This window comes from Microdochium trichocladiopsis (genome assembly GCF_020744255.1).
Source record: "Microdochium trichocladiopsis strain MPI-CAGE-CH-0230 chromosome Unknown B0I36scaffold_6, whole genome shotgun sequence".
In the NCBI taxonomy this organism is placed as follows: Eukaryota; Fungi; Ascomycota; class Sordariomycetes; order Xylariales; family Microdochiaceae; genus Microdochium; species Microdochium trichocladiopsis.
In genome coordinates, this window is record NW_025763549.1 from 1,445,888 (window position 1) to 1,471,777 (window position 25,890).

General features: G+C 56.8%; 9 protein-coding genes across 9 annotated transcripts; 4 read left to right on the forward strand and 5 right to left on the reverse strand.

Annotated features, from left to right (window-relative positions):
• Window positions 1-38: 38 nt before the first annotated feature.
• Window positions 39-1,615, reverse strand: B0I36DRAFT_129860 (protein-tyrosine phosphatase-like protein). Its single transcript, XM_046148189.1, has 2 exons — window positions 1,245-1,615; window positions 39-1,165 (listed from the first exon to the last, which is right to left on the reverse strand). The coding sequence occupies exons 1-2, from the start codon at window positions 1,375-1,377 to the stop codon at window positions 165-167; spliced, it is 1,134 nt and encodes a 377-aa protein (XP_046011534.1). The 5' UTR covers window positions 1,378-1,615; the 3' UTR covers window positions 39-164.
• A 2,684-nt stretch (window positions 1,616-4,299) lies between these two features.
• Window positions 4,300-5,120, reverse strand: B0I36DRAFT_350157 (uncharacterized protein; the record flags this gene model as incomplete). Its single annotated transcript, XM_046156859.1, has 3 exons — window positions 4,300-4,459; window positions 4,569-4,797; window positions 4,898-5,120. 3 exons carry the CDS (start codon window positions 5,118-5,120, stop codon window positions 4,300-4,302), a joined length of 612 nt encoding a protein of 203 aa, XP_046011535.1.
• Window positions 5,121-5,848: 728 nt separating this feature from the next.
• On the forward strand, window positions 5,849-7,229 carry B0I36DRAFT_325336 (uncharacterized protein). The gene is made up of 2 exons (XM_046154222.1): window positions 5,849-6,142; window positions 6,560-7,229. The coding sequence occupies exons 1-2, from the start codon at window positions 5,975-5,977 to the stop codon at window positions 7,091-7,093; spliced, it is 702 nt and encodes a 233-aa protein (XP_046011536.1). The 5' UTR covers window positions 5,849-5,974; the 3' UTR covers window positions 7,094-7,229.
• A 50-nt stretch (window positions 7,230-7,279) lies between these two features.
• Window positions 7,280-9,080, reverse strand: B0I36DRAFT_422954 (CRAL-TRIO domain-containing protein). Its single transcript, XM_046162228.1, has 3 exons — window positions 8,571-9,080; window positions 8,317-8,509; window positions 7,280-8,196 (listed from the first exon to the last, which is right to left on the reverse strand). Exons 1-3 carry the CDS (start codon window positions 8,807-8,809, stop codon window positions 7,501-7,503), a joined length of 1,128 nt encoding a protein of 375 aa, XP_046011537.1. The 5' UTR covers window positions 8,810-9,080; the 3' UTR covers window positions 7,280-7,500.
• Window positions 9,081-10,013: 933 nt separating this feature from the next.
• On the reverse strand, window positions 10,014-11,570 carry B0I36DRAFT_325341 (Prefoldin subunit-domain-containing protein). Its single transcript, XM_046154223.1, has 6 exons — window positions 11,254-11,570; window positions 11,025-11,150; window positions 10,761-10,872; window positions 10,582-10,680; window positions 10,395-10,520; window positions 10,014-10,337 (listed from the first exon to the last, which is right to left on the reverse strand). Exons 1-6 carry the CDS (start codon window positions 11,283-11,285, stop codon window positions 10,215-10,217), a joined length of 618 nt encoding a protein of 205 aa, XP_046011538.1. The 5' UTR covers window positions 11,286-11,570; the 3' UTR covers window positions 10,014-10,214.
• A 1,108-nt stretch (window positions 11,571-12,678) lies between these two features.
• B0I36DRAFT_350160 (family 31 glycosyl hydrolase) lies at window positions 12,679-15,357 on the forward strand (the record flags this gene model as incomplete). Its single annotated transcript, XM_046156860.1, has 2 exons — window positions 12,679-14,283; window positions 14,344-15,357. 2 exons carry the CDS (start codon window positions 12,679-12,681, stop codon window positions 15,355-15,357), a joined length of 2,619 nt encoding a protein of 872 aa, XP_046011539.1.
• A 2,455-nt stretch (window positions 15,358-17,812) lies between these two features.
• B0I36DRAFT_325346 (acetamidase) lies at window positions 17,813-19,647 on the reverse strand. Its single transcript, XM_046154224.1, has one exon. It carries the CDS (start codon window positions 19,513-19,515, stop codon window positions 17,839-17,841), a length of 1,677 nt encoding a protein of 558 aa, XP_046011540.1. The 5' UTR covers window positions 19,516-19,647; the 3' UTR covers window positions 17,813-17,838.
• Window positions 19,648-20,132: 485 nt separating this feature from the next.
• On the forward strand, window positions 20,133-22,574 carry B0I36DRAFT_422958 (major facilitator superfamily domain-containing protein). Its single transcript, XM_046162229.1, has 6 exons — window positions 20,133-20,531; window positions 20,587-20,794; window positions 20,866-20,882; window positions 20,941-21,043; window positions 21,112-22,034; window positions 22,128-22,574. Exons 1-6 carry the CDS (start codon window positions 20,326-20,328, stop codon window positions 22,294-22,296), a joined length of 1,626 nt encoding a protein of 541 aa, XP_046011541.1. The 5' UTR covers window positions 20,133-20,325; the 3' UTR covers window positions 22,297-22,574.
• Window positions 22,575-23,568: 994 nt separating this feature from the next.
• On the forward strand, window positions 23,569-24,997 carry B0I36DRAFT_384797 (uncharacterized protein; the record flags this gene model as incomplete). Its single annotated transcript, XM_046161026.1, has 3 exons — window positions 23,569-23,740; window positions 23,944-24,536; window positions 24,643-24,997. The coding sequence occupies 3 exons, from the start codon at window positions 23,569-23,571 to the stop codon at window positions 24,814-24,816; spliced, it is 939 nt and encodes a 312-aa protein (XP_046011542.1). The 3' UTR covers window positions 24,817-24,997.
• Between the last annotated feature and the right edge of the window lie 893 nt (window positions 24,998-25,890).

The window sequence follows — 25,890 nt, forward strand, 5'->3', positions numbered from 1 at the left end:
ATAAAAGCGGCGTGATAATACGCTACGCCGAGATGCTCAAGAAATAAATGTGCACTCCGCAAAGTCGAAACAAAAGCAGTGAAGCACGAGAGAGTACCCGACAGTACCTGCCTCGCCCCGGCCAGTTGCACCAATCCAAAGTCAATTTCAATCTCTGAAACTGCTCACTCTTCTGTGAATGGATCCCGCTGCTCATCGAGCTCGAGCCTCTTCGCCGCCGGCTCGCCACTGTTGTCGACGACGCCGTACTTCTCAAACCACTGCTCCCGGAGCACTTGGTATATGAAGAGGTACTGCGCCTCCGATTGCACCATCACCCGGCGCTGTTCTCGAAGCGAATTGACAGTGTCGAAGACAAGATCCTCTGAGTGGTGCTCATCGTAGTCCTCAAGTTCTCCAGATTCGACTTCCCGCATGAGGCTGTCGAGCGTGACGAATGTGCCACTACGGCCAACTCCGGCCGAGCAGTGCACGATCCTGGGGTTGCTTGCGTCCATGTTCTTCTCCCGGGACAGCCGCATGAGCTCCAAGAAGCTGCCAATATCTTCCATAGACGGCACACCAAAGTCAGGCCATTTGCGGTAGAGCAGATGCCACACAATCTTGTCCTCATCTTGCCCATCCACGTGGATGAGCAATTTGCGTACTTCGATGGCCCCGTCCAACAAGTTCTCGACGCTGTCGCATCGAACTTGTGCCTTGAAGCCATCCCCAAACTCATCAGATTCGCCGATCTCGATGGGTTCCTCTTCCACCGTACGAGGGAAGTATGGGTAGCATTTCTCCTGGATGCCCTCGTGTGTTTCTGTCAGCATGACGATGACGGCTGGACTGTCTACTTGCTCGACAATCATGCGCCAGACATGCTCTACTGTCTCCCGTTTCGGACCCTGCATGGCAATAAAGTTCTGCGCTGGCCGATTGCTGGAGTTTAGGGGCGAGGACACCTTGAGGGGCGAGGCGTTGATGTAGTCGAGGCATCCATTCGGAACCTTGAGTTTGACTCTGTTGTTTGTCCAAGGCTGGATGTTTTGGTACCGATCGAGCTTCTTAGACTCGAGCGGCAGTGTAGATCGAAACCTGCCTGACGGGGAGTGGTCTCTCATTCCTTCGACGATTCGGGTCCGCTCCTGCCACTGCAAGTCTACGAACTTGCTCTCAATCTCTGCACCGCCAGGGCTTGGTCAGTATGATATCCAGCTATAATGGAGCAGGTTCTTGCAACGGGCAGGCTGTTCACTGACCTTGGAATGGCAGCCTCAGGAACGCTGGAAGCTTCTTCTTAGGAACACGCGAGCTAGATCCATCGTGCCAGCCGCCGTCGCCAGCTGTAGGCGACGTCGGGAAGCTAGAGCTCAGTGGTGATGAGGCCGTCATGGTGTGGGCAGCATTCCCTCCGGGGCCGGTGGTAGGCGCTTGTAGGTGAAGTGAGGCGGGCACGGGCGATCGGGCTCGCTTGTTCGTCCGAAGGTGGAAGCCGCGAAAGGACGACTTGAGCGGATGAAGGGAGCCCTGTGACGTTTTCACGACGCCCGGGGCGCTCTTGCTGCTATGTATGCTCGAAGCGCTCTGGTCGCTGTGGCTCGAGCTCGGAGGAGTTGTTGTGGTTGTTGTTGTCACGGACAGCGATGGGGGCTGCCTTGCCGGTCATGCTTGTCGTTGGGCGGCGCGAGGCTGGTCGAGTCGTGTGCGTGGCCCTGCGAGGCATGGCGAGCCTGGCGAGCCTGTTCTATGGGTTCTTCTGGAGTCGCAGGCATGCCGTCGCTGTCTGGCGGAGCAGGCGCGGAAGGTTGCGGATCGACATGGTCCTTGGGAGCCTTTTTTGATCGGCGGAAGCGGGCTGAGATGTGAGGCATGACGCCCAAGGTTGCCGTGGCGTGGCGGGCGGCAGGGCGGCGCGCCAGCACTGCCTGCAAGGCCCCAGGGAGTGCCAGAGGGATGGTTGCACCAAGCAAGCTTATTACAGCCTGCAGGCGGCAGCGTCAGCTTGGGCGAAGACGGGCGATCGGCAACAGCCACACCCCTGGTTGGGCACCGGATCAAAGGCTCGCAGCTGGGTCGTCGATGTTTGTTGGTTGGTTCCAAAGAGGGCCAGAAGAAATAGAGAAGCAGACACGTCCGCAGCAGCAGCAAACAGAGAGGTGCCGGGCGTCGTGTGTCGTAAGTCGAGGGAAGCCGCTTCGGAGACGCCGTACACTCAAATGCGGCAGGAGTGGTATTAGTGCAATGGCGAGCGCCCACCTCTTTCTATTTCTGGGAGTCTGACGGCGCCGGATGGTAAGACGAGAGAGAAGGAGCACGTGGAGGCGGAAGGAAGTAAGGACGATGAAAAAGCATCACGAAGCACCTGACAAAGCAAAAGAGACCCTCTCAGCCGATCCTCTGTGCGAGCCACAGCCTCGGGTGGTGCTGCAGTCGCGGCATGGATGGCATTGCCACCATCGCCGGCGAGCCTGGCCCGGCTGGGTCTCAACCTTCAGCGGGCCCGGGCAGGGATCAAGCCCGGAAGCCCAGGATGATGCGGGACTCGAGCTAATACGTAATCCCACGAGCGGCTTGGGCAGCATGGGCGCCATCCATTTCGATCCATTTCCAAGCGCGATGAATGCGGCCTATCGGCCAGATCCCCAACGTTTACGAGGGCCTCCAATCTGGCACCCCTCGTCTAGCGTGGTGCGGTTCCAGCATCCAGGGGGGGCCGCTTGCTCTAGAGAGAATGCAGCGCGCAACCGCCGAGCCAGATGTCCACCTGCACCTGGGCAACTAGGAGGACGCGAGGTCCGCCCCCCAGGAAGCCACGCGCGCGTGTGCATTAGGGGAATCGGGGGCGGAGCACAAGGCCCTCCCTCTGGTGCTGGAACCTGCGCCTGGTGGGAAAGCAAGCAAGCAGGGCTGGCTGGGCACCGGGGCCCGGCGAGCTGGCATACGTGTGCCTTAATTATGGAAATAGTGGCAGCTGCACCTGCAGGTGCAGAAACAGGGGCACCCTCGCTCGCACGTGTGCATCGCTGCTCGGCAGGCAGTGATCGTCGTGTCAATCATCGTCGAGGCGGCTTTGTGCCGCTGCTCTTCATCTGACAGGCGGCGCCTCGTCTTCACGTGTCTGTGCCGACCCCCGATACTCTCCGCACCCGAGCGCTGCCATCACCCCCGAGCACCACGAATGGGCTCGCTTCGTTCACTCGGCTGGGCGACAAATTAGCGGGCGGGGACGCGAGCGCCTGATGCAGGTCCCGACGACACGAGGGGGGGCCACAGCACCCAGGCGTCTGTTGAGGGACGAGATAGGATTGGCAGGGCATTCCCCATCAGGGCTCGTCGTATTAATTCCGCACTCTGGAGCCTGCCAGGCTGTGGAAAGGGCCTGCCTGCATCACTGCGAATTGCTTCTTCTCCTTGTTCTTCATCTTCTTCTGTCGCTGCCGCTTCTGAAAGAGCAGCAGCCCCATGCAACGGGGCAACCAAGGCCTCTGAAACGTCGTGCTCACGGCACTTTTCAGCGTCCCTTGCAGCCACGAGGCCTTCCGCCGTCGCGAGACTGGGGCTCGTCTGAGGTTGGTCGGTCATCGGAAGTTGGCATCTCGCACGACCCCTGCCCCGCGTGGCTGACGGGTCATGGCTTCCGGAATACCAAACCGTGGCTCGCGTGGTGGTGTGAGGTCCGCCACACGCATTGGACCCAGGACCTGTAATTTCAGGGTCGAATCGAGGAACTCGTGGCCATCAGTGGCAGCTCCCAGGCCATAATGCATGAAACTCTTCACGCAAGCGTAGCAGGTTTTGACTGGGTTCCTGCCACGGCGGACCGTACATGTGCTCGAGAGCAGCGGGCACTTGGAGTGTGCTAGTTAGCATTGCACCTGTGTACACTACGCCGATCGGAGACTCAAGTTGGGCACGCTAATCGGGCTACAGCAATGCAGACGGGCTGCAATGGCACACTTCTAGAAGCTAAATCCCTGCTGAGCCAAGAGCCCTTGTCCCTTTCCCCTGTCAATGACCTTCGCTGCACCGTAATCTCCGCCGTCGGCTTCGGGCCTTTGCTGCACCCCGTTGTCGAGGCACGGAATCAACCCAACCGACAAATGACGGCTACGTCCCAGCAACGGAATGTCGACCTTGAAACCCAGCAGCAGCAGCAGCAGCATACATCAACTCGCACGTCGCTAGAGCCGATAGCTCCCCTGTCGTGATGATGTTGAAGACAAAAATGTGTCATTTAGACTCTCAAGCTCAGATGGGGAACAAGAAATGCTTGTGCTCTGTCTTCGACCTGCAGACTGGCTTTGAGTCGGGAAGTCAGCACGAAGAGAAGCCAACAATGACATTGAACCCTTGCTCGTCGAACGTCTGGCCCCAGACGCCAGCGCCAAAAGTGCAACGATCAAGAACTCTGTGGGCAGATGGCCACAGGTCGCTACACTTCCAGCTCACATAATGGTCGTTGTCGTTGCACCATCTGAACCATCAGGATTATGTTAGCTCGACATCTCGTCACGATACTCTTCCCGCTTGAGGCGGGAATGTCCTCAAAGCTTTCGATCAAGAATTTCCTCTAGAGAACTTACGTGATGCCGCAGTTCCAAGAACAGCTGACTCGAGCGCAAGTCGCTGGTCCTGCAGCCAAGCCACAGTCACCACCAACGCCCTTGAGATATTCGATGCCATCCAGAGCCTTCGTGATGTCGGGACAAGCACCAGCAGCACCAGCCATACAGATCGTGTGAGCAGTCTGGCGCCGTTCGGTCTGCGTCTGGACCATGGCGCTTCCTGATGCGGTGCTCGGGATGGCATAATCTGCACATTAAAACGTAAAAAACCAAGGCGTCAGACAGCGAGAACATGAGGGCTGCGACACCGAGTCGGTGAGGGCCTCGTGAGATTTCGAACTACTTACTGGGATCGATGTGCTGAATCTGGCTCACGATCTCCTGAATTGTACCACGGAATGTGTAGTTGTCACCACCGGGCACGATGGAGCCCGTCCAATCCATCATGACGAACCGCTGCGCTCCAGAGGGCGGAGAGGGGCTCTGATCGACCTGAAGCATCCGAGGAGATTTTGCCGCCATGCTCATACCGAGCGAGAGCAAGAGAATGATGTAGATGAGCTCACGCATATTGGGTAACTGTCGCGGCGAGACCAAGAGAGAGTTGCAGTGCCGGTGATTGGTGAATATGTACGCACGCTTTGTACATTCAGACTGTTCACAAGTGTCTTTGTGTGAAGTGCCAGAAGGTGGGTTTTGTGGGCCGTTGATACCGATCAGGGACTTCTGCAGACTTCGGTCGACAAATCGGAGCGTCGTTTTGAAAGCCTAAGATGGCTCTTGGTGAGTAGGTGATGGGGGTGAATTTTGCGACGAAGGCCTGGAAATAGATTCGCGAAGATCCTAGGGAAGTGGACGATGCGGGTGAACAGCTCATGCTCAAAAAGAAAATAGAGCAGCGTGGTGCAAGACCTATTACCCTGTTCGTACTTGTGAAGTCTCACTGGGCCTCAAAAGACCAGCACAAAGAGTCGATGAGCCACCCGGTATTCATATTGGTCTCATGAGATCACTTCAAACTGAGTGGCTGCCCCATACAACTCCGGTGCAGCACCACGATCGCCGCATGTCATCGGGGCAGCGCATTTCTTCTATGTATATCATAAAAAAGCATCCCAGATCAAGGAGAATTGATATTTTATGGTCTGGTCAATTCATCTTCGAATAAGTTGTGTCTCAAAGGTGAGGTTTTGGCTCCATGGACGTCGATGTAAGTGCTCTATGATGACTGTGGTGCCCCACTTTTGAGGCGATGTCAACAACCGCGAACCACACAGATTGGACGATGTGAATTTGCAAACAACAACAACAACCACAGACGCCTCGCCAAATGGACGTACAACGACATTAAAAAAATCTAAATACGCAAACAGACCAGACGCAGGGACGTTATTCTCATTACGGACACAGAAGCACTCGGCACCATGGAGACGCAGCGGAAGATTGAGCTGCAAGCCCCGGACGACCTGGCCTACCTGCTGGCCAACGTGCGCAGGGCCGCCGCGCAGCGCATAGACGAAGCCTTCCCCGCCGTCGAGGGCGCCCAGGAAGAGGACGAGCTGCGGTCGCGGATCGAGGAGCTCGTGGAACAGGTATGGCTTTCCCACCGCTATCTGCATCACTTCTGTGGCCGCATCTGTGGCCTTGCATTGCACTTTCACCGCGTGCTGGCGCTGCTCGTCGCGTGTCAGGCAGGTCCTTGTGGGGGTGTGCCAACACCTCCGGTCGCTTCCCTGTACACAAGACTTTATTCCGCAGGCTTGTTAGATTGAGTGGGGGGGAAGCGGATCCCTGTCATGATGCACCCGTCAAGCTTTGTGTACAGGAAAGCCGACGAGAGCGTCATGATACTCTGAAGAAGTTGTCGTACCGATGTATAAGCGACGAGCACGCATCTGCAAAACCTGTCCCTTCGTTCCATTGCCTACTATCGGACTGGACAGAAACAAATGATTTTCAGTCCGCGCGCGTGTTGCTAACTCATCACACTGACACACCTCTCCTCCCAGTACATAACAAAAACATTCACCCTGGCCGGTCCCAATCTCAGCATCAACGGGCTGGACATCAACCCGGCGCAAATCGCACACCTGCAGGAGAGCTCCTCGACAACCTCGGCAGACGGCACGCTGCAGCCCGAGGAGGTCTTTGAGCCCTTTGACGCGCGCAAGCGCCAGCGCGTCGAGGACCTGAGCCGCGAGGAGGAGGACCTGCTGCGGGACATTGCGCACCTGAAGAAGTCGGTCCCCGCCGCGTCGGCGAGCAGCTGGGCGGAGGCGACGCGGCAGGGGACCAAGGACGACGAGGAGGCGCTCGAGGCGGCGAACCAGCGGGCCAGGGAGGCCGCGGACAACCGCGACGATCTCACGGAGGGCAAGGGCGGGCTGCGCGGCGTCGATGTGCTGGAACGGCAGGCGGATGTGGAGAGGGCGTATGAGCAGGCTGTCCAGGGCCTGATCCGTCTAAAGCGGGACATGCCCGCGGTGGTGGCGCGCATGGAGAGGGCGAGGAGTGCCGGCCAGTATGTGATTACTGGCAAGTAACGAGATATATCTCGGTTGAGGATAGGATGCATGCAAAATGAAATCAACTCACTGCGATGAGATATATAGAGCACAGAGCTGTCAATATGCATGCACCACGACCACTAATGGCCGACTCACAGGGAATACATCGCCACAGTCATGTCTCAATGCAAGGGCAAGTGATCACAGCCGCCATCGTTCTTTCAAGTGATACACGTATTTTGCTTCTGTCTAACAGGGATGCGAGAAGGTAACTAGAAGGGCCTGTAAGCCGTTTTCAGGGTCTTCCTACGATCTAGGCAACAAGAAGTCTCCGCAACCTATATATCCATCTACGGTCCAAGCCAGCTCCAGATCTATCAGACCACAGGACCAGCATGCGCTTCACCCACGACACCTCAACGCCACGCTTCCTAATCAACAATCTACTGGGGCGCAGGGGCGGCGGCAGGAGGGCTGGTAACGGGAACGTGCGCAACGTCTTCTGTGATGACGGGACCGGGGGCAGCAGCAGGGGTCGCCTCGGTCGTCTCGGTGGGCTTGTTGACAATGGCGGTGTCCTCCTGGGGCTGCTGCCACCAGGCGGGCTTGGACCACTGGGGATCTCTCCAGGGGCCGGCGTCGCTCATGACGCAGCCACCCTCGCCGTCGCACTTGCAGGTGCCGCCAAACTCAGCGGGCAGGTTCTCGGCAGGGATCTGGGCGAGGAGAACCTTCTTGGCCTCGGAAGCGCTGCCGGGGACGTGGATCTTGGAGGCGGTGACAGGGTCCAGGAAGTTCCTGACGACCTTGTACACGGCGGAGAAGCCCCAGGGAGTGTTGATCAGGTACATGTGGCCGAGGCGCTCGGGGTAGTTGTTGTTGGACATCTCAGAGGCCTGCTGGATGTAGCCAAAGACGGAGCGGGCGTTGCTGAGACCGACACCCGTAAAGTCCATGACCGTGCAGCAGGTCTCGAGGAGCTGGCCAGCCTTGCGCGAGCAGGCGGGCAGTCTGGGGTCGGCCATCTTCTCGTACTCGACGGCGAGGTTCAGCAGCATCTTGTGCTCGGTGATGCCCTCGGCCTTGAGCGCAGCGAGATCGATGCCACCAAGCTGCTCAATGTAGACAGGCCGGCCGTCCTAGAGGTCAGGAGAGGTTAGCTTGGCGCTCTGGGTTGGTACTGGGAACTGGCTACCACAGGACACACGAGGTGTTATCCTGGGCGTGATATTGCGAACGCAGCATTTTCCAGCACGTACCTTGTCCGTCTTGTGGTAGAACTGCTTGTACCGCTTCGACACCTGGGCCTTGAAGCTGCCGTCCTTGTCCCACTCGCCGATCATCTTGTCGAGGTTTATGGGCTCGGCATTGGGGTTGTTGTCGTCGACGTTGATGGTCTCGGTGCCAGTCTTGGTGGTCATATGGCTCCTCCACTTCTCGCAGTCGGTGAACCTGACATCATGGGGTTAGCTGTGGTACGCGCCGCGCCGGACCAGAAACTCGGGCGGCATACATCTTCTTGGCAGCCTCAACATCGAACTTGCGGGCTCTGAGGAAGCGCAGGAGAGTGAGGGTGTCGAGGCGCTTGGTGTAGCCCTCAGCCTCGAGCATCAGACGGAGCTGCTCGACCTGGGCCTGCTGGAGCTCAGTGGTGTGGCCGGGGTGGCCAGCCTTGGCCTCGGGAGCAGTCGTGGGGTAGTCATAGTGATCGTACTTGGGGTCAAGCTTCATCGGGGGGTTTTCGGCGGCCATTGTGAATGATGATCGAGCCAGAGTCTTGAGGAGAGAATAGGTGATGAGGGAAGGTGAAGTCGGTGTCGAGGTCGAGGCGGCGACGCCAACAAAGAGGCCTGGCCTTTCTGGACAATTACGAGATTGTTGCTGGGGTAGGCAAATAGCGGGGCAAACCGGTGCAGAACGGGGGTGGACCGCAAGAGCCCTGGCGGGACGACGACGACGACGGCTACTGCTTGCAGGCTAGATTAGGGGATTAGGGGCTCGCAAGGTGGACAATGAGCTTGGCGGACAAAGTCAATCAAGGATAATAGCACAAGGGGCCGGCTGGAGACAAGCACTGCTCATCAAAAGCCGGCTACATGCAGATGTTGTCATGTCAGACGCAACCAGCGTTGGTGCGCGCCTGTTTCGCCACCACCAGTCACCTGGTTTGAATGGTCCTGCCAACAGTGCAGGAGCGTGAATCCCACGACATGAGCTCCTGGCACATTACGCACGAGCGCGATTGTGCCCCTACCATCTGCAGGAATACGTAGCCAGGCATGCATGATCACGACGCTCATGAATCAAAGCCGCCCAGGAGAACAGTACGGTATGTACCAACCTGGCCACACATTCAGGCTAGCGCCTGAGGCGGGGTGATGTTGCTCTGGCGCCCACAACCAGGACCCCTGAACGATCCCTATCTTGACCCATGGCAATCCGCAAAGTACCTGAAGGTAAGAAAACCGGCGTCTGTTGTACTTTCCCCACGCTCCATCATAGCTGTCATCATTCATAGCAGATGTCGAGATCTCCGGCCGCCGACATACTGGAGCTCAATATAGCAGCCTGGAAAGAATGATGGTGTTGTACCACAGCAACGTTGACCGACTACGGGGCTTCGTAGCGCAAAAAGGGGGAAGGCGCTTGCTTGCCCCTTGCCAATACGTATGCCACTCCACCGAGACCGCCGCCTGGGCCCGCGTCCGTAGAACGCAGGCCGGTCGTGCACGTGGTGGACGTGGCGGTCAAGCTCACTCCGTTACTCAGATGCACAGTGCCCTACTGTTTTCATGTGGCTCAAAGACGCCCATGCACCTCTGGACATTTTCTGGTTGCCAGTAAACAGATTGGGACCAGACAACGGAAGTCCAGCCTTTCCGGGTCCGCGCACAGCCCAATAGCAGTATCAGAGCGTTGCGGGATGACATCACTTCTTGGCATCGTGTGTAGATGTGCCCGCTTGTAACTTGAGCTTGCGACTGACAAGCCACCCTGCTTGGATGCCGTCGTCAATCGTTCCAGCTTATGGTTGATAGTTCATATCTCTATAAACATCTTGGACGGACATGGTCACACCTGGAGTTTGGTTGAAGCGTTGCTCGCAGGGTCCGAAGCATTAGGGGCCCAGTTGCTGCTAGCTTGTGGCTATTGCGCATCACTTCTTTGCTTTTGACGCCTCTGCGTTTTCTTCTTTTTCCTTGGTCTCCTCCTCAGCCCGTTCCTTCCGCCGTTGCACGACGTCCCAGTTATAGACTCTCGCGATGGCAACTTCCATCGTCTGGAAGAGTGTTGTTAGCCCTTGCATCTCATTGGAGCCGCTCTGCCGGTCACTTACTGTGATCTGCTCTCGAAGGAATTCTAAGTCCTCCTCACAATTTGAGTGACTCTTTCGTGCTGTAGCCAGCTTCGTGGTCAATAGCTCTTCTGCCTCATCGACAGGGTATGACAGCATGACATTGGCCTGGCAGAATCCGCGGTGTTAGTCCTGGCATAAACACTTGGAGCTTCTGGCAGCTGCATACGCCGAGCCACAAATAAACCTCCTCTGTCGCAGGCACCGAGGCCTTCGCGTATAATGTCTCGTTAAGCTCGAATGTTGTTTCTATCGGATCAGATTCGTCCTGCGGTTGAAGAGTCGTGAATGTTAGCAAGATGTCCCGAGAGACGTGCAGTCCACGACTAGAATGGCCTGTGTACATACTGTTCGAGTCTTGAGGAACTTGACAGTGTCCAACGTCTTTTGTATGTCTGGAATCTTGTCCTTGAGCCCCGCTATCCGTTTCTGGAGGTTCAACTCCATGAACTGATATTTTCTGTGTACGTAGCCCGGTGCTGGGTCAGCCCTCATGCCCGTCTCGCGTATAGACGTATGCGAAGTCCAGGTTCTATGTCCCAATCGTGTAGCCGCTCTACAGACCGAGATGGACTCGCCGATATTCTTCGCAACGTGGGGGGTTTGACGCACGAGATCATCTCCTGAAAGTTGCGCAGGGTCGCCTCGACCTCCTGGCGTGAGGAGACATAGTCTTCGACCTTGTCGACAAAAGGCGCTTGGGGAATGCCGCGAGGGTTCGTCACTGTTCCATCGCTACTGCTCGTGTAATCGAGTCGCGTGTTAGCCTGCTTCTGTCGAACAGCTTGCTTGAGGTGGGATAGTCTCTGGCACAGGGCTGAGCAAGGGGATGGTAACGTACACAGAAGCCGGCTGCTTTCCCTGTGCAGACATGATGGCGTATATGCCTGGCTATGCTTGTCCGGGAGGGAGCAAGTTGCGATCGCGAATCTTGAAGCCGACGTGAAGCTCGTGGCGCCCTCAAAATTCTGCCGTATCGGGGCACGGCTTGGTGTCGCGGGGAAGCTCCTGCCCGACCGCCCTGCAGCGGCGGCACCAGGCATGGCGGGGCTTGAGAGCCCTGCAGGCCCTTGCCTTTCGTTGCTGCAAGTGGGGCTGTCACAACTTGCGTTCTTCACAACATCAATGGCATCACAGCTGACATGCCATTTTTTCGACTGCTATCCCTGCTAAAGTCCCGACGCGATCCTCGATACGAGTACCAGAAAGTGTTCAGCGATCATATGAGAGGAAGACCCTTGGATGTCCTTCCAGAAAACAGGTTGGGAAGCAGACACAACCACGCCGCCAAGTGCAATGACTCGAGCAACAAGAGACGCATGGGATGTTCCTGGGGAGCGGCCAGCTGCACTCGGGGACGTACAATGAACGCTCGCACGCATTGAAGTTGTCCCAAGCGAGCAACGGACGAGCGCCATCGATGGCCGAAAGCAACCAAATCGCCCGAATTATGTTCTCGTGCTTGGATTCATTGCCCAGCCAATGCTGGGGTCTGCTGTCAATGGCTCAAGCCCTGCTGCTCGGACCCCAGCAGTTGCTGACTTCGATGCTGAAGACCATCTGCGACATTGCCGACGGCCCCGTTGGGGGGTAGGTGAGTTGACCGGTTGACCACCCTGCTTTGGAAATGCCGCCGCCAGCATCCGATTGAAGAGGGACTTGGCAAGTGTCCCCGAACAAGACCAACCAAGGCCGGCCTATCCTATCCCAGCGATGCATCGTGACCCGCCGACTACGGAGACTGACGCAGGTGCCTCGAGACGACGTCCACCAGTAATCCCTTGGCCCTGCCTCTTGCGTCCGTGGCAGGACAAGCACACGGTCTAGAGTAGTCCTCGGACGCGCTAGCTCAGGCTCGCCCGTGATCTAAACAACAGTGAGCCCCGCGCCACAGCCAACGCCTGTGTCTTATGGGTAATTCTCGCCGCCCCTTTTCCCCACTTCACGACGCAGCCGCTGAGGAGAACGGCCCCAGGTTTGGTGCGGCCGTGTGATTTCCCCACATGGCGAATTGGGGTTTGGGGTCAAACTTTCTGGAGAACGCCCTGCCGTTGCATGGGTCGGTTGCTCGCTGTGTATTGCCCTCCGCTCTCGGGCTCGCTGCTCGAGAACGTGACGCCTGACCTGAAACTTTTTGCTTGCAGGTGTGGGCATCGTTGTGATGGCCGTCTCGTACAAAAGGCGGCGTCTCGCCCCGTGCTCGTGAACTCATCGTGTGCCTGGTGGATTGTTAGAAACCCCCTCCAGACCCCACACGCTCATAACAATGCTGTGTCAAGACGAGCAAGTGCCGACCCAGTTCGTGGTCGGCGAGTCTTCTGGCTCTGTCAAGGTCTCTTCAGCTTCCATTAGCCTCCAAACAGCACCAGATGCTCGTGGCGAGCCATCACAGTTCACCTTCGAAGCCATCCGGCCTAATCTCTTCCGCACTACCTTCACGTCTGCCAAGCACCATCTCCCACCATTCCCCAGTGTCCAACGGCCGGAAGCCGACTCCGCTGCCTCGTCATTCAAGGTCGAGAACACTCCCAACCAGCCGACATGGAAGGTCGACACTGGTGCCGCAAGCGCCACAGTGGAATGGAGCCACGCTCCAAAGGTGTCTCTGTATCTCGATGGTGCCAAGGAGCCAATCCACCAGGATTTGACTTTCCGATCGTACGCGCTTGACTCTACTGGAGTCGCCCACTATACAGCGTGGAACAAGGGCACGCTGCATGTCGGCCTGGGTGAAAAGGCTGCGCCCATGGACCTCAGTGGACGCGGGTTCAACATTACTGCGAGTGACACGTTCGGCTACGACGCCTACAAAACCGACCCTCTCTACAAGCATGTGCCGCTTCTCATCAATGTCACGCCGAAGGGATGTGTCGGTATTTTCTCCTCTTCTCACTCCAGAGCGACTTGGTGTATCGGCTCTGAAATCGATGGCATGTGGGGACGCTTCAAGGTGTACCGCCAAGCCCACGGCGGTCTTGAGGAGTATCTGATTCTCGGCAAGACTGTCGCGGATGTGGTTCGCTCTTATGCGCAGCTTGCTGGATTCCCGCTCCTCGTGCCACGATACATGATGGGATACATCAGCGGTGGCATGAAGTACAGCATGGAGGACGAGCCGCGCGCCCACGACTCGATCCTCAGCTTCATTGCAAAGTGCAAGGCTCATGGCATGCCCACTTCCGCCTTCCAGATGAGCTCCGGCTATACCGTGTCAGAGGTCGAGCCTAAGACACGGAACGTCATGACATGGAATTACCACCGCTTCCCGAATCCTCGAGAGTTCACCCGTGCCGCCCACAAGGAGGGTGTGCGCCTTCTGGCTAACGTCAAGCCCTATGTCCTCTCCAACCACCCCGAGTACAAGGCACTACTCGAGGCAGGTGCTTTCTTCAAGGATCCCGCAACTGGCAAGACCGCCGTTGCGAGACTGTGGAGTGCTGGTGGAGGCGAGAGTGGCGAGGGTAGCCATATCGACTTCACCTCCAAGGCTGGTTATGACTGGTGGTACAAGGGAGTCAAGGACCTCAAGGAGGTTGGTATTGACGCGATGTGGAACGATAACAACGAATACAACATCCCCAGCGACGACTGGCAGTGTGCGCTGGCCACCGTCCCCGTTCCCGAGGGCGAAGACCGTGCCGACATTGGACTTTGGGGCAGAGCCATCCATACCGAGCTCATGGGCAAGAGCTCCCATGACGCCACTGTTGAGATGGAGCCGAGCCGCCGTCCCCTCGTCCTCACCCGCAGTGCCACCACTGGTACCATGAGATACTGTGCCTCCTCGTGGAGTGGTGATAACGTCACCAGCTGGGAGGATATGAAGGGTGCCAATGCCCTGGCCCTCAACGCGGGCTTCTCCCTGCTGCAAGTAAGTCGAAGCAACCTGGCCGTCTTCTTGAACGAAATTAACCTCTTCTGAACCTTGTAGTGCTACGGCCACGACATCGGTGGTTTCGAAGGTCCCCAGCCAACACCGGAACACCTCGTTCGCTGGATCCAGCTCGGCATCCACTCCCCACGATTCACGATCAACTGCTACAAGACAAGCCCGGAAGACAACCTCGTCGGCGACGTCATCGAGCCCTTCCAATACCCTTCTACGACGCCCATCATCCGCAAGGCCGTCCGCAGACGGTACGAGCTGGTGCCATATACCTACTCGCAAGCGCTGCTGTCTCATCGTGATGCGACGCCGCCACAAAGGTGGACGGGCTGGGGCTACGAGAACGACCCGGAGGTCTGGACCAAGAAGATCTACCAGGGCGACACGCAGTTCTGGTTTGGCGACGCGCTGATGATCGCGGGCGTCTACGAGCCGGGCGACTCAATCGCACGCGTCTACCTCCCCGACAGCGGCGGCGACCCAGGCTTCCTCAACACCAACGCGCCATACCAGTACCTCAAGGCCGGCGCGTGGCACGACATCTCTTCAACCTGGCACACGTCGATCCCCGTCATCGCGCGCATCGGCTCCGCCATCCCTGTCGGCAAGCCCGAGCCCACCGAGACTGTCGCCGAGACGGACCCAGAGTTCCCCGATGTCGTCAAGGACGACTGGCGCGGTGTCGAGATCTTCCCGCCCCCGCTCATCGAGGTGCCAGACCTGCCCGACGGGTTCGGCCGGCTCGAGCTCAATGGCAAGGTCGAAGGCCGCGAGTTCTCCAGCACGTGGCTCGAGGACGATGGTTTCAGCACCGCCGAAAAGTCCGAGGTGTTTGAGACGACGATCGCGTACAAGGCCGCGTCGGATGCGATCACGGTGCGCCTGGAGACCAAGAAGGCCGGCGCCTTCGAGCCGCTGTGGCTCAAGAACGGCGTCGACATCATCCTGCCCGTCGGCGAGCACCGTGAGGTCAAGGTCGAGGGCAAGGTTGCTGGCGTCGAGCAGCTCAAAGCTGATGACAAGGAGCGCTCTGTCTGGCGGATCACAGGTTTCGCGTAGGCACAAGTTCTATATGAAAACGACTTGGGATAACATGTATCAAAAAAACCCTAGAATCGCTCAATATGGAATCGGACTATCGGTGTGCATGGCTCAGCGATCCAGCTTAAGTCATGGCCGAGTGAATTGCGCAAGAGAAGCTAGGGTGTGCTTGAAAAAGCTTTATGTGACTGCTCCGTTCTCCAAAGGTTGAGGTCACCTGTATCCTTGAACGCTGGCTAGGTCACTATCGTCGTGTCTAATCTCTATACATCGAATCTGAGTAGCCCCCAAACTGTTGTGCTTTCGCGAATGCGGGCTGTGTGCGTTTGTTGCGTGTCGGGTGTGGCGCGCGACCAGAAGTCCATCGTGTCTTCTCTGACTGACACCTCAAAGCCCGCGGATCGGAAAGGCCAGACCACGAGTCCGTTAGGACTGCGTAGGCATATGTGAACCTCATTCGCTACTTGAGCTTCTGGTTAGTCCCTCAGGCTGAAATGAAGTCTGCCAAGCTGGCTTCACATCGCAGTTGGTCCCCTTTCGCCCCCCACGAGACACCAAGACGAGCCGGAAGTGGCCTCTTAACACTGTATTCTGACGTGTACTTCCAGCCTACCCTTAATATTCTCCGCCACCAAAGGGAGCCCGCCGGATCCTGGTTGACGGTCTGCTGATCCCCGCAGATGATGGCACTCAAAGCTCAAGGTGCCGGCTTGCTGTTCAACCCGCTGCTGTGTGGTTCAAGGCAGATCGACTCTAAGAGGGCTCGACGCTTGAATGACGTGGGGCACATCTGAATTGCCGTCGCTGAGCTGCAACAGAGAACGATAAATAATACGCAACCGTTTCGGTTTGTAGACTAGCGAATGGCGTCGCTGGGCTACATTTCAAGGGGACTAAGGGTTTGAGATAGATTCCCTGGAGACTGAGCAGTCAGCAAATGCCTCGGGGCTTCTGCATGGCTGTCCCGCCGGTTCCCATGATTCAGTATGTTGAAATTGATGATGATTTACTGGATATGAGTTTGGTTGTAAGCCAATTTCCACTTCATTGGGAGACGCAGACTCTGCCATGATCAAATCCTCTAAATGATGCGCATTTGCAAGCTCAAACACAACATGACTATGGCACGGGTAACAGAAGAGCGGCTGTCACAACCTCAAGCTACCGGCATTCGACTCGTCCCGCACCAGTCGCCGAAAGCTAACTTGGCTACCCTGTCCGGAAACCCTGAGGCCTGACCTGTCCCCCCAGCCGCGACCTGACATGGCGTGACGACGTGACTAGGCGGCACATGCATGATGGGATTCCTCTCGAAGAAAGTTAGGCGGCCTCAGCAGCAGCGTGATCCGCTCGGCAGGGATGACTAGGAAGTCCTTGGATGTGCGTCAAGCCAAAAGAAAATAAGCCAGAGGACGACATGCTCGCTGTCCAGGCTCTTATGCTCATCCCCCTCCCCCCAATGAATTCTGGTCGTGCGCGAATCCAGAACGGGAGAAAGTATCGCGAGCATATACGCACAAACTCTTTGAGTTTCTCGTGCTCGCCGAAAGCTGTTGTGTTTCAACTGCATACAGACAACTGCCAGCACACATAAAGGGACAAGGTACTGAAGAATTATCGAAGGGCAGTAGTCGGATCCACTAGTTCGGCGATGTTTTGAATCTATGGATGCGGCGACGGCGCGTTCATCCTGCGGGAGACTCAGTTGCGGAGAGAGTAGTTGTTGCAACTTGAACCTCACTACTGCAAGTCGGTGTGGAACTCGAACACGGTCTGTCACTTCACAAATATTGCTCCTGATTGGATATCCGTGTGTACACACAGGCAGAACCTCAGCTTGTGCCAGCCTCGTCACTGATGGAAACGATCATCACGATCCTGCGCAATATGATCTCCTCAAGGTACGCGGAGTAAGTGTACGTGTGATCTGGGTTGACAAGTCGCCATCGTCGCAAAATAAAACATGATTGGCTGTCTTGACAAAGGTCCCACAAATCTTCGCTGTTTCGACGAGACCCTGGCCTTGACTCCTCGCCATCTCAACTAATCAAAGGCAATTGCAACCAGCTGCATCATGGACAAATGACTGTGCAATCATTACATGGAGACTGATACAGGGGCTCCGTGTTCGCCATTTGAGACCATTACTGGCAATACTCAAGCACGACATGAGGTATTTTGAGCGACCAATTGCTTTAGTGGTGTGGCCTTCAGACGCGAGCTTCGTGGCTTGCAAAGAAGGGCTGACAGTATATCCATGCTTGTCTTTGAGCCAACTGAAAAAGAAGAAAGGAAAAAAGGGAAGAGAAGAGAAGAGAAGACCTCCGTGGCGAAGCGAGTAACTCGCGAGGTCACTGATAAACTAGTAGGGGAATCACGCAATAGTTGTCACAAATTAGCTTCCATAATTTATACCAGTCGAGTCACGAGGCCATGGAAGCCGGACTGTTTGCACCTTGGATACCAGAGGAATGTCGCGCATGGCAATACGTCATTATTCTACTGTAACTCTAAAATACCCTTGAGCTTGGCAAGAGCTCCAAAGAGCTCGTTATCGTGATACTTGCGCGCAACTAGCTGTAAGTTGATGGGAGCGCCCTCAAAGTTAGTATCCTCCCAGAGCTGCTTGGCCTGTTCGCAAGCATCGCTAAGAGGAGTGTAGCCAGAATCATATCTTTCTCCAGCTTGCGAGACGATTGGGGTAGGGAAGACGACGCCTGGGTAGTCCACAAAGTTGTAGAGCGATGTATAGGTCCACGTGAAGGCCGTATCGTGGGCGCAGGCTGGGCCGACATAGGCCGGACCAAGGACCACGTCGACATCCTGCTCCTCCCAGTCACGGGCAAAGGCGAGGCGAAAATCGTCCCGGTCACCACGCATATTGCTGACGTCGGCCGCTGTGAGCATGCCTGAGGACTCGGCATCCTTCCAGATCCATTCACTCAGAGGATGCAGAGGCTCGCCTGTCGAGAGAATGGCGCCGCGAGAGCCAGAACCGCCATCAGGCCAGTACATACGCCTGATCTTGCACCAAGCCTCGGCGGCACCAAAAGGCCTGAATGGCTTCACCTCAACGAGACCAGCATTTTGAGAGTCTGTGAGGAGCTTCCGGGCCCAGGCCAGCGCCCGTTTGACAGGAGGCTGAGGCTCAACGAAGCCATCATTCTCGATAATGCCAATTTTGAGAACCTTTTTCGGGGCCGTCTGCAAGCCAGTCCATGGGATGGGCACGAGCCTGGGATCCAAGAGGTGTGGCTGATAGGCCAGAATACCTCTCATGAATAGGTCCATGTCCCTCAGGCTACGGCACATTGGGCCGGTAGAGCATAGAACATTCAGCTCGGCAAGGGAGGGAGGGGTGAGGAAACCTTGCATGGGTAGGGTGTATGAGGTGGGCTTGAAGCCATAAATGCCGCAGAAGGCCGCAGGTCCGCGGATGCTGCCGCCAATGTCTGTGCCGACACCGAGGACGGAGCCTTTCATGGCAATCAGAGCAGCCTCGCCTCCCGTGGAGCCCCCGGCCGAGAGGTGGGTGTTGAAGGGGTTGATTGTTCGGCCCCAAAGCGAGTCTGTCTCGAGATGCATGAGTGTCTGAGGCTGGTTGGTCTTGCAATAGAAGACGGCGCCGAGACGACGCAGGATACCGACCATCTGGCAGTCTTGCTTGTCCAGGACGATGGAAGAGAGACACCCCATGGAGGAAGCGGTCCCCGCGATGGGGATGTGGTCCTTGATGCTAACGGGCACACCGTGAAGGGGCCCGATCGGCTTGCCATGTTCGGCCAGATACGCGTCCAGTTGCTTTGCCTGGGCGACAGCCTCGTCCATGAACCATTGGGTGAGGCAGCAGGTCAGCTGGTGAGCGACGATGGCGCGCTTGGCAAAGGCGACGGCAACGTCCAGAGCGGTAAGCTTGCGTGTGGCAATGGCTGCAGCAAGACCGAAGGCGTCGTAGTCTTGCGTGATGGCTATCTCGTCGGCAGTCAGGATGCCGCACGTGGCGGGGATGCCCGAGACGTCGAGAGGAGCATTTTCGATGATGTCTCTGGGGAGGCGGTACTCGGGCGGAACCTTGTCCTGGAATGCTTGGAGGATGGCGGCGCGCTTGGCCTCAAAGGCCTCGCTGCCACGAGGGGCATTCTTTGGCTGGAGAGCGGCGAAGTCGTCTGTGGTCATGTCTGGAGGTTGGGTCCAGAGGTGTGCAGGGCGACGGGCGCGGAGGAGGGAGAGAGTCTGAGGAAGAGTAGAAAGACCACCAGGCGATGTTGAAGCTGCCGGACGAGACTTGTCCTCGCCTGCCAGACAAACCGGCCCGCGCCAAGAGCTCCGATATCAACTCCGACTCCCTGGGCCCTGCTGCCTCCAGAAACCACCTTCACATCCGTCTTGTGGTGATCATGGTGTGCTTCCCCCCGCAATCGCAGTCCGGGGGTCGATCCCAGCAAGAGGCGATATTGTCTGTCGGCGTCACGCGTGATTGCAGCTGATTGGCCGCGATAGGCACGGAGCATTGGGCGAGAAGCAATGCTTATCGAACTGGCTGGCTGGCTGGCAAGAGATATCAACAGCTGGTGAAAGCTTGGTCCGCAAACAGAGGCGTGGCACGTCCTCCGTGCGAGTTCTGGGTTGGGGTAAGCTACCCCTCACGCGGCCGAGCCTGGCCAATGAGGCGGACTTGTGCGGCATGCCAGCTGGCCGCGCACTGTCTGGCACTGTGTCGTATATCGTCCTATAGGTTGCCATCTCCCGCGCAAATGTCCTGCTGTGTAACCGTCGTCATCCTCCCTCCGTGCGGTGACCTCCAAGGCGAGCATCAGTCTTAGCAGACCATTCCGAAACGCAGAATCCATGACGACGCCCGCACCTCTGCCACATTGATCCCGACACCTGTCACAGAATCTTCCGTACCCTCTGCAGCTCCATAGACGCCCTTGCAAGCAGTCTGCTTGACCTCCATTATTGAGGCTCCCCTCTCCTCCTGCACCCATGGCTGCTCCTCCCTTGCCACAGGCATCGGCTGACGGCGATCTTGTGCCTGGAACTGTCCGTCTGGTCGACCTATACCACAACATACGGGGCCCCCATGCAGCCAAGGGAGATATCGTTCTCGATCCTGTCCCTTCAAACGATCCCAATGATCCCCTGAACTGGTCTCCGCGGCGCAAGCTCATGTCGCTCATCTGCCAGAACCTGTAAGTCGAGTCGGCTTGTGCCGTCCGTTCATAAGTATTGATCTGAGCGTGGCAGGTACACATGGTTCACCGGCGTCGCGGTCTCTACCGTCTACTCGGTTCTCGTGCCCCTATCGAAAAACTCCGGCGTGTCAATTGCCACCTTGAACGAGGGCACCGGCTACATGTTCTTGCTGCTGGGCTGGGGTCTTTTGTTCTGGCAGCCGTTCGCCCTTCGCTATGGCAAGCGGCTTGCATATCTGATTTCCATCATTGGCGCAATCGTATGTCATTTTACTTTTCGTTAGAGACCCAACGCAGCAATTTCAGCATACATACTGACTTGGTCATGCAGGGAACTAGTATATGGGGGTTAGCTCCTCAACGAACACGGACTTGTCTGCTGCTTCGATGCTAACAAAATGCATAGTGCGCACGTCTCAAGTAACGGCGAATGGCTAGCCAAGTGTATCCTACAGGGATTCTTCATCTCTCCGATCGAGGCTCTGCCCGAGATTTCCGTCACCGACATCGTAAGCGCGACGTGACATGCCCAAAGGACTGCCCATGCCGAGCCACTGCTAATATCTAGCTGGCACAGTATTTCACACACGAACGAGGGACATATATGGGAATCTATTCCTTCACCCTGGCCGGCAGCAACTACTTTACGCCAGTGATTTGCGGCTTCATTGCAGAGTACCAGGGCTGGCAGTGGGTTTTCTACTGGCCTGCAATATTCCTCGCTATTGTCTTTGTGTTGTTGTTCTTCTTCATGGAAGAAACGAATTACAACCGCAAGGAAATTCAAAGCGTACCCGCTTGCAGAGAGTCATCGACTTCTGCCCGCGGAGTCGCTGCAGACGGAACCGAGAAGAGCCTTGCTCCTGCCGCAGAGTCCTCCCCTTCATCCGAAGCTGGGGAGACCCACCCCCCAACCAAGACTTTTGTGAAGAAGCTGTCCCTCTGGCAACCCACCCCGGGACAGAACATGCTGAGCCGAGCACTGCGCTCCTTGAGGTATCTTTCGTGGCCCATCATCTTTTATGCTGGCTTTTCCTATGGCTCATACCTCATCTGGTTCAATGTGCTTAATGCCACTGCATCTATCATTCTTTCCGCTGAGCCGTACAACTTCCCTGCCTCGATGGTAGGGCTGAGCTACCTCTCCTGCTGCGTAGGCGTTATCGTGGGTTCGCTCATCTCAGGCCGGCTAAGTGACTGGCTGACTATCAAGCTGGCTCGTCGCAACAATGGCATCATGGAGGCCGAGTTTCGGCTGTGGCCCTTCACCCTGTGCATGGTCATGGTGCCTGGGGGGCTGATCCTGTGGGGCGTTGGCGCCGCTCATGGGGTTCATTGGTTTGGCTTGGTGTTTGCCATGGGAGTCCTGGCCTTCACCTCGACGGTTGGCATCACTCTCAGCGTCAACTACCTAATCGATAGTTACCACGACATCAGCGACGACGCCATTGTAGCAGTCATCCTGGTTCGCAATACCATGTCATTTGCGATTAGTTATGGGTAAGCCCGAGTTCCTCCCCTCCTCCCCGGTCCGTATCATTTGGGAGGCTCAGAAAGAAGATTAGACCAACGAGATACTGACTTGGGATGTAGTATTACGCCGTGGCTCACGCAGCTGGGGTATCAAAACTGTTTCGTCTCGGCCGCCTTTGTGGGCCTGGCTGCCACGTCTGCGTATCTCATCATGATCAAGTATGGCAAGACCCTAAGGGTCCGGAGCGCGAGCAAGTACTTTGAGCTTGTGCAAGGCCAGCACAGATAGCCATGAGTTTGAGGCTAGAGCGCAGTTCGCGAAACGAGTCTGGTGTTGTAAACTTTGTTGCTGATGCTCGTACTAGTAAATGGGCCCATATATGCAAAAGTCTAGTCCGTTCACAACGTCATGTTCACAATGGGACAAAGGACAGGCATCTCTCAGGGTAAGACTTCCTGGGGGGCTTGTATCGCCATGCAGGATGTTTGATATCTTCTGCTTCTTTGTCCACAGCGCTGCTTTTCTCATGCGCAGACTTCATGTGCAAATAAAATTTATCTGTAGAGGTCGCCAAGAGAATGGGTGCCTGCTCTATAGAGTGGCAGTATACAGCCTGTCAAGCTGTAGGACGCTGCACATGTGTCCTCCCAGATCAAATCGATTCGGCTGTGGCCGAGACAGTCAACACACGCTCCGCATTTTGTCTCAAACCCGACAATAAAGCCTGACGCTCGTGTTGCCGAAAGCCCGACGGTTGCATCCTGGAAGCTATAGCACGTTTTCTAGTTGCACACGCGTCAACACCCTCAGTCGTCCTCGCTGCTTTCAAGGCATGCCTCTTAGGGAGAACTCCCAACTCTGCCTGTTTGTCCGTCCGCCAGTCTTGCTTTGGGGGGCTTATCAGGCTTCTCCCCTCCCTCCTGCCGCCTCCAGCTGACTATACACAATGCCGCACATCCACACGTCGAATTCAGACGTATCATTCCCCGTCAGCGGGCGTTACGTCCAAGTAGCGGGCGATCTAGCTACGCCACCATCTTCAGCTGGTCCGATGATCTGCTCTAGAGCGCGAGTAACTGAGTGAGCAGCAAATGAGAGGCCGGGCTAAGCAAAGCCTAGAATAAACAAGCTTTCCTGACGTCCTGCACAACATTGGGCTGCCAAGCCCAGCGACAGGCAACCGGGTCTTAGTTGAAGCACGTCTACGGACCCCGACTCAATCGAGCTTTCAAGAGCGGTGCTGCTGACGACGCCCTCGAGACTCCAGGTGCTTTGAGACATTGTCGTTTGCCGCTGGTGGTGGTGTTGTGGACGCCGCGACACAACAACGGACCCCAAATATGTCCTTGTCAAACCCAAACTCGTGCCGCCCATCTTCAACTTTTACGCCTCGCTTTTTGTGCACTTGCTTCGCTCTACTCACATCGACAACCAACGACCGGTAGCGGTGACCGCAAAGACCTGACCTGAATCATGGCTCAGCCAGGCAAAACTTGGCGGTTGCTCATATCAATTCTCTCACTTGGAACCTCGCAAGTCCTGGGCATGGGCGTTCCCATGATGGCATACGACACGGGCAACGTTGCTGCCCCTCGAGTTGCTCAAGCTACTGGTACTGCTGCCGCCACAGCACCGCCCGAGCGACATGAACTCGTTCGGAAGCAGCAACAGCCCCTGCAGACTGCCATTGCTGCGCCCGACAACACCTGTGGCTACATGTCCGGACTCTCCTGTAAGTCGCCAACTCCCTATCTACCTGCCCAATCCACCAATCTGCCTCTCTCCCTGCGACGAGTGCTAAGACAGTCTGTGTGTGTTTCTGTGTGTGCTCTCCAGCCTTACCATATTCGTGTGCCTCATCATACACATGCAACATCATCCTGACGACGTCCAACATCGGGCGCATCGCGTGCTGCACTGGCAGCAGCTGTTAAGCGCAGGTGGCCTGCGTCGGCGGCGGCGCCGGCTTCACGACGCGCTGTGACTCGGCGTGCCAGGCCGATACGGCGGCGACGCGCAAGTGCACCGGCAGCACCGACACGTACTGCGTGACTCTCAGCTTCGGCGCCGGCACCGAGGCCTACTGGTGCACAAACTCGCCCGGCGTCACCTGGGCCGTCTCGACGACGTATCCCGGCCAGCTCAACCGCACCTTCACCACCAGCGTCATCGATGCCGTCTGGACCACGTCGCTGCCTTTTGCTTCTGGTGCCGCCACCACGGCCCCGGCGTCATCTGCCAGATCCAGACCTACTCCTGCTACTCCTACTACTTACTCCATTCCCACGATCCCCTCCATCAACAGTAGCAGCGGCGGCAGTAACACGGGCGCCATACCAGGCGGGGTGGTTGGCGGCGTGGCGGCCCTGGCTCTGATGGGCCTAGGTATCTGGCTGGCCAGGCGGCGCAGCCGGAACAAGCAAAGCAACACCCGGACCGACGACAGCGGCCACTTAGCAACCCCAGGGCAGGGGCCACAAGAATTGTCCGCTCTCGGAGGAGGAGGAGCTCGGCAACTCCGGCAAAAGGTACGTACATCTTTCCCCCAATGTTGTAAGGTATATATATATATGTATATACATACGGTGTGCTGACCTTGTTGGCTGGCCTCTGCTTGCTCGCGCGTGCGAATAGCCAGAGCTCCTACCATCATCGGATCAACTCAAGGAGCTCGAAGCCGGCGGCAGCCGAGCTGTGCACGAGGTCGACGCGCCGTTCCTCACGGGCTCCGCCGAGACGGGCGGCGATGCTGTTGGCGAGCGCAATGTGCACGATCACCACCAGGGCGAGTTGCACGAGCTGGCCTGATCGGGTTGGTGACTGTGTCTATGCTTGGGTCTTATAAGTGCCTATCTGCCCCTGCGACATCTTGGCCAGACGAATCGAATCGGCGTCGAGCCGATCGCAGCTCCGGGGTAGTTGGATGATTAAAGATGATTGCATGGATGGCGAGCAGAATCACACAAATGTCGGCACATGTGGGCTATTTGATGGTGCGAGGACTATGCCAATACACCAGAGAGAGACCCAAATCTGGATCAAGATGTGGCTCCCGTGATATAAGAAACTATAGCCTGAATCTCTGACACAAGGTTCTGATGTTCATGCTCCTAGCAACGCCAGGGACCACCAACACGTGCAACTATTCATGGCTGTCGGGGTTGACGAAGCCGGCGCGGTAGCCTGGAACATGAGGCAGCCGCCTGATAGCCCTGACTCATTGGAATGCGCTTGGTAAAGCGCGTTTTCCTGTAATCAGTCTCTGCTCCCAACCATGTGTTATCATGGTCAGATGGCATGATTTCTGTTCTCTCCATTTCAGATCCAGTCGTGTCAGTGGTGCGAGGTGTCATGGAGTGCAAGTCCAGGTCAGGTCACGATCTCGGAATATGCCGACATGAGCGGTGGATTATATTCGCGTAAGAGCCCCAGGACCTTGCCTTTGGCCAGCTCAGCGATATGCAGACCCGCATTACTGCGTGACCCTGATACGAATCTTTGCTTACTGGGAAAGGGGGCCCTGTGCTTTCCTGCTCGGTACTCCAAGTGTGGAGTAGTGTCCTTTAGGCTGCCGTTGCAAACTCGCTTTGCCCAAGTACTTAAAGTATGTGACCTCGCCACCGACGCGGCTGGTGCTGTCTCAGTGTTTCCCGTCACGCCCTACTCGAGCCTTTACGCGAGAATATCTCGAAAGCATCTGCTCTTCTTATCGCTGTGCTCTCGCCATTTTCAAACTGCCGTGAGCCTCTAGCAGCACGGCCTTTTCGACGCTCCAACCTTCCGTTGCTCTCATTTGCGCACTGCACCACCTCGCACGCCCATTGCCTACCGGCTGGCGAGAGGGCGGACAAACAGCCAGCATGTACACCTCGAACCCTCTGG

Bases quoted from the DNA above. Each gene is read 5' to 3' on its own strand.
- B0I36DRAFT_129860 (XM_046148189.1), bottom strand. From the start codon at position 1,377: ATGACGGCCTCATCACCACTGAGCTCTAGCTTCCCGACGTCGCCTACA. The intron at 1,166-1,244 runs GTCAGTGAACAG...CTGGCGGTGCAG, and splicing joins CCTGAGGCTGCCATTCCAAG to AGATTGAGAGCAAGTTCGTA.
- B0I36DRAFT_325336 (XM_046154222.1), top strand. From the start codon at position 5,975: ATGGAGACGCAGCGGAAGATTGAGCTGCAAGCCCCGGACGACCTGGCC. The intron at 6,143-6,559 runs GTATGGCTTTCC...CTCTCCTCCCAG, and splicing joins TCGAGGAGCTCGTGGAACAG to TACATAACAAAAACATTCAC.
- B0I36DRAFT_422954 (XM_046162228.1), bottom strand. From the start codon at position 8,809: ATGGCCGCCGAAAACCCCCCGATGAAGCTTGACCCCAAGTACGATCAC. The intron at 8,510-8,570 runs GTATGCCGCCCG...CCATGATGTCAG, and splicing joins GTTGAGGCTGCCAAGAAGAT to GTTCACCGACTGCGAGAAGT. The intron at 8,197-8,316 runs GTACGTGCTGGA...CCTGACCTCTAG, and splicing joins TCTACCACAAGACGGACAAG to GACGGCCGGCCTGTCTACAT.
- B0I36DRAFT_325341 (XM_046154223.1), bottom strand. From the start codon at position 11,285: ATGTCTGCACAGGGAAAGCAGCCGGCTTCTGT. The intron at 11,151-11,253 runs GTACGTTACCAT...TTACACGAGCAG, and splicing joins GGAAAGCAGCCGGCTTCTGT to TAGCGATGGAACAGTGACGA. The intron at 10,338-10,394 runs GTAAGTGACCGG...ACACTCTTCCAG, and splicing joins TCCTTCGAGAGCAGATCACA to ACGATGGAAGTTGCCATCGC.
- B0I36DRAFT_325346 (XM_046154224.1), bottom strand. From the start codon at position 19,515: ATGACCACAGACGACTTCGCCGCTCTCCAGCCAAAGAATGCCCCTCGT.
- B0I36DRAFT_422958 (XM_046162229.1), top strand. From the start codon at position 20,326: ATGGCTGCTCCTCCCTTGCCACAGGCATCGGCTGACGGCGATCTTGTG. The intron at 21,044-21,111 runs GTAAGCGCGACG...TAGCTGGCACAG, and splicing joins AGATTTCCGTCACCGACATC to TATTTCACACACGAACGAGG. The intron at 22,035-22,127 runs GTAAGCCCGAGT...CTTGGGATGTAG, and splicing joins TCATTTGCGATTAGTTATGG to TATTACGCCGTGGCTCACGC.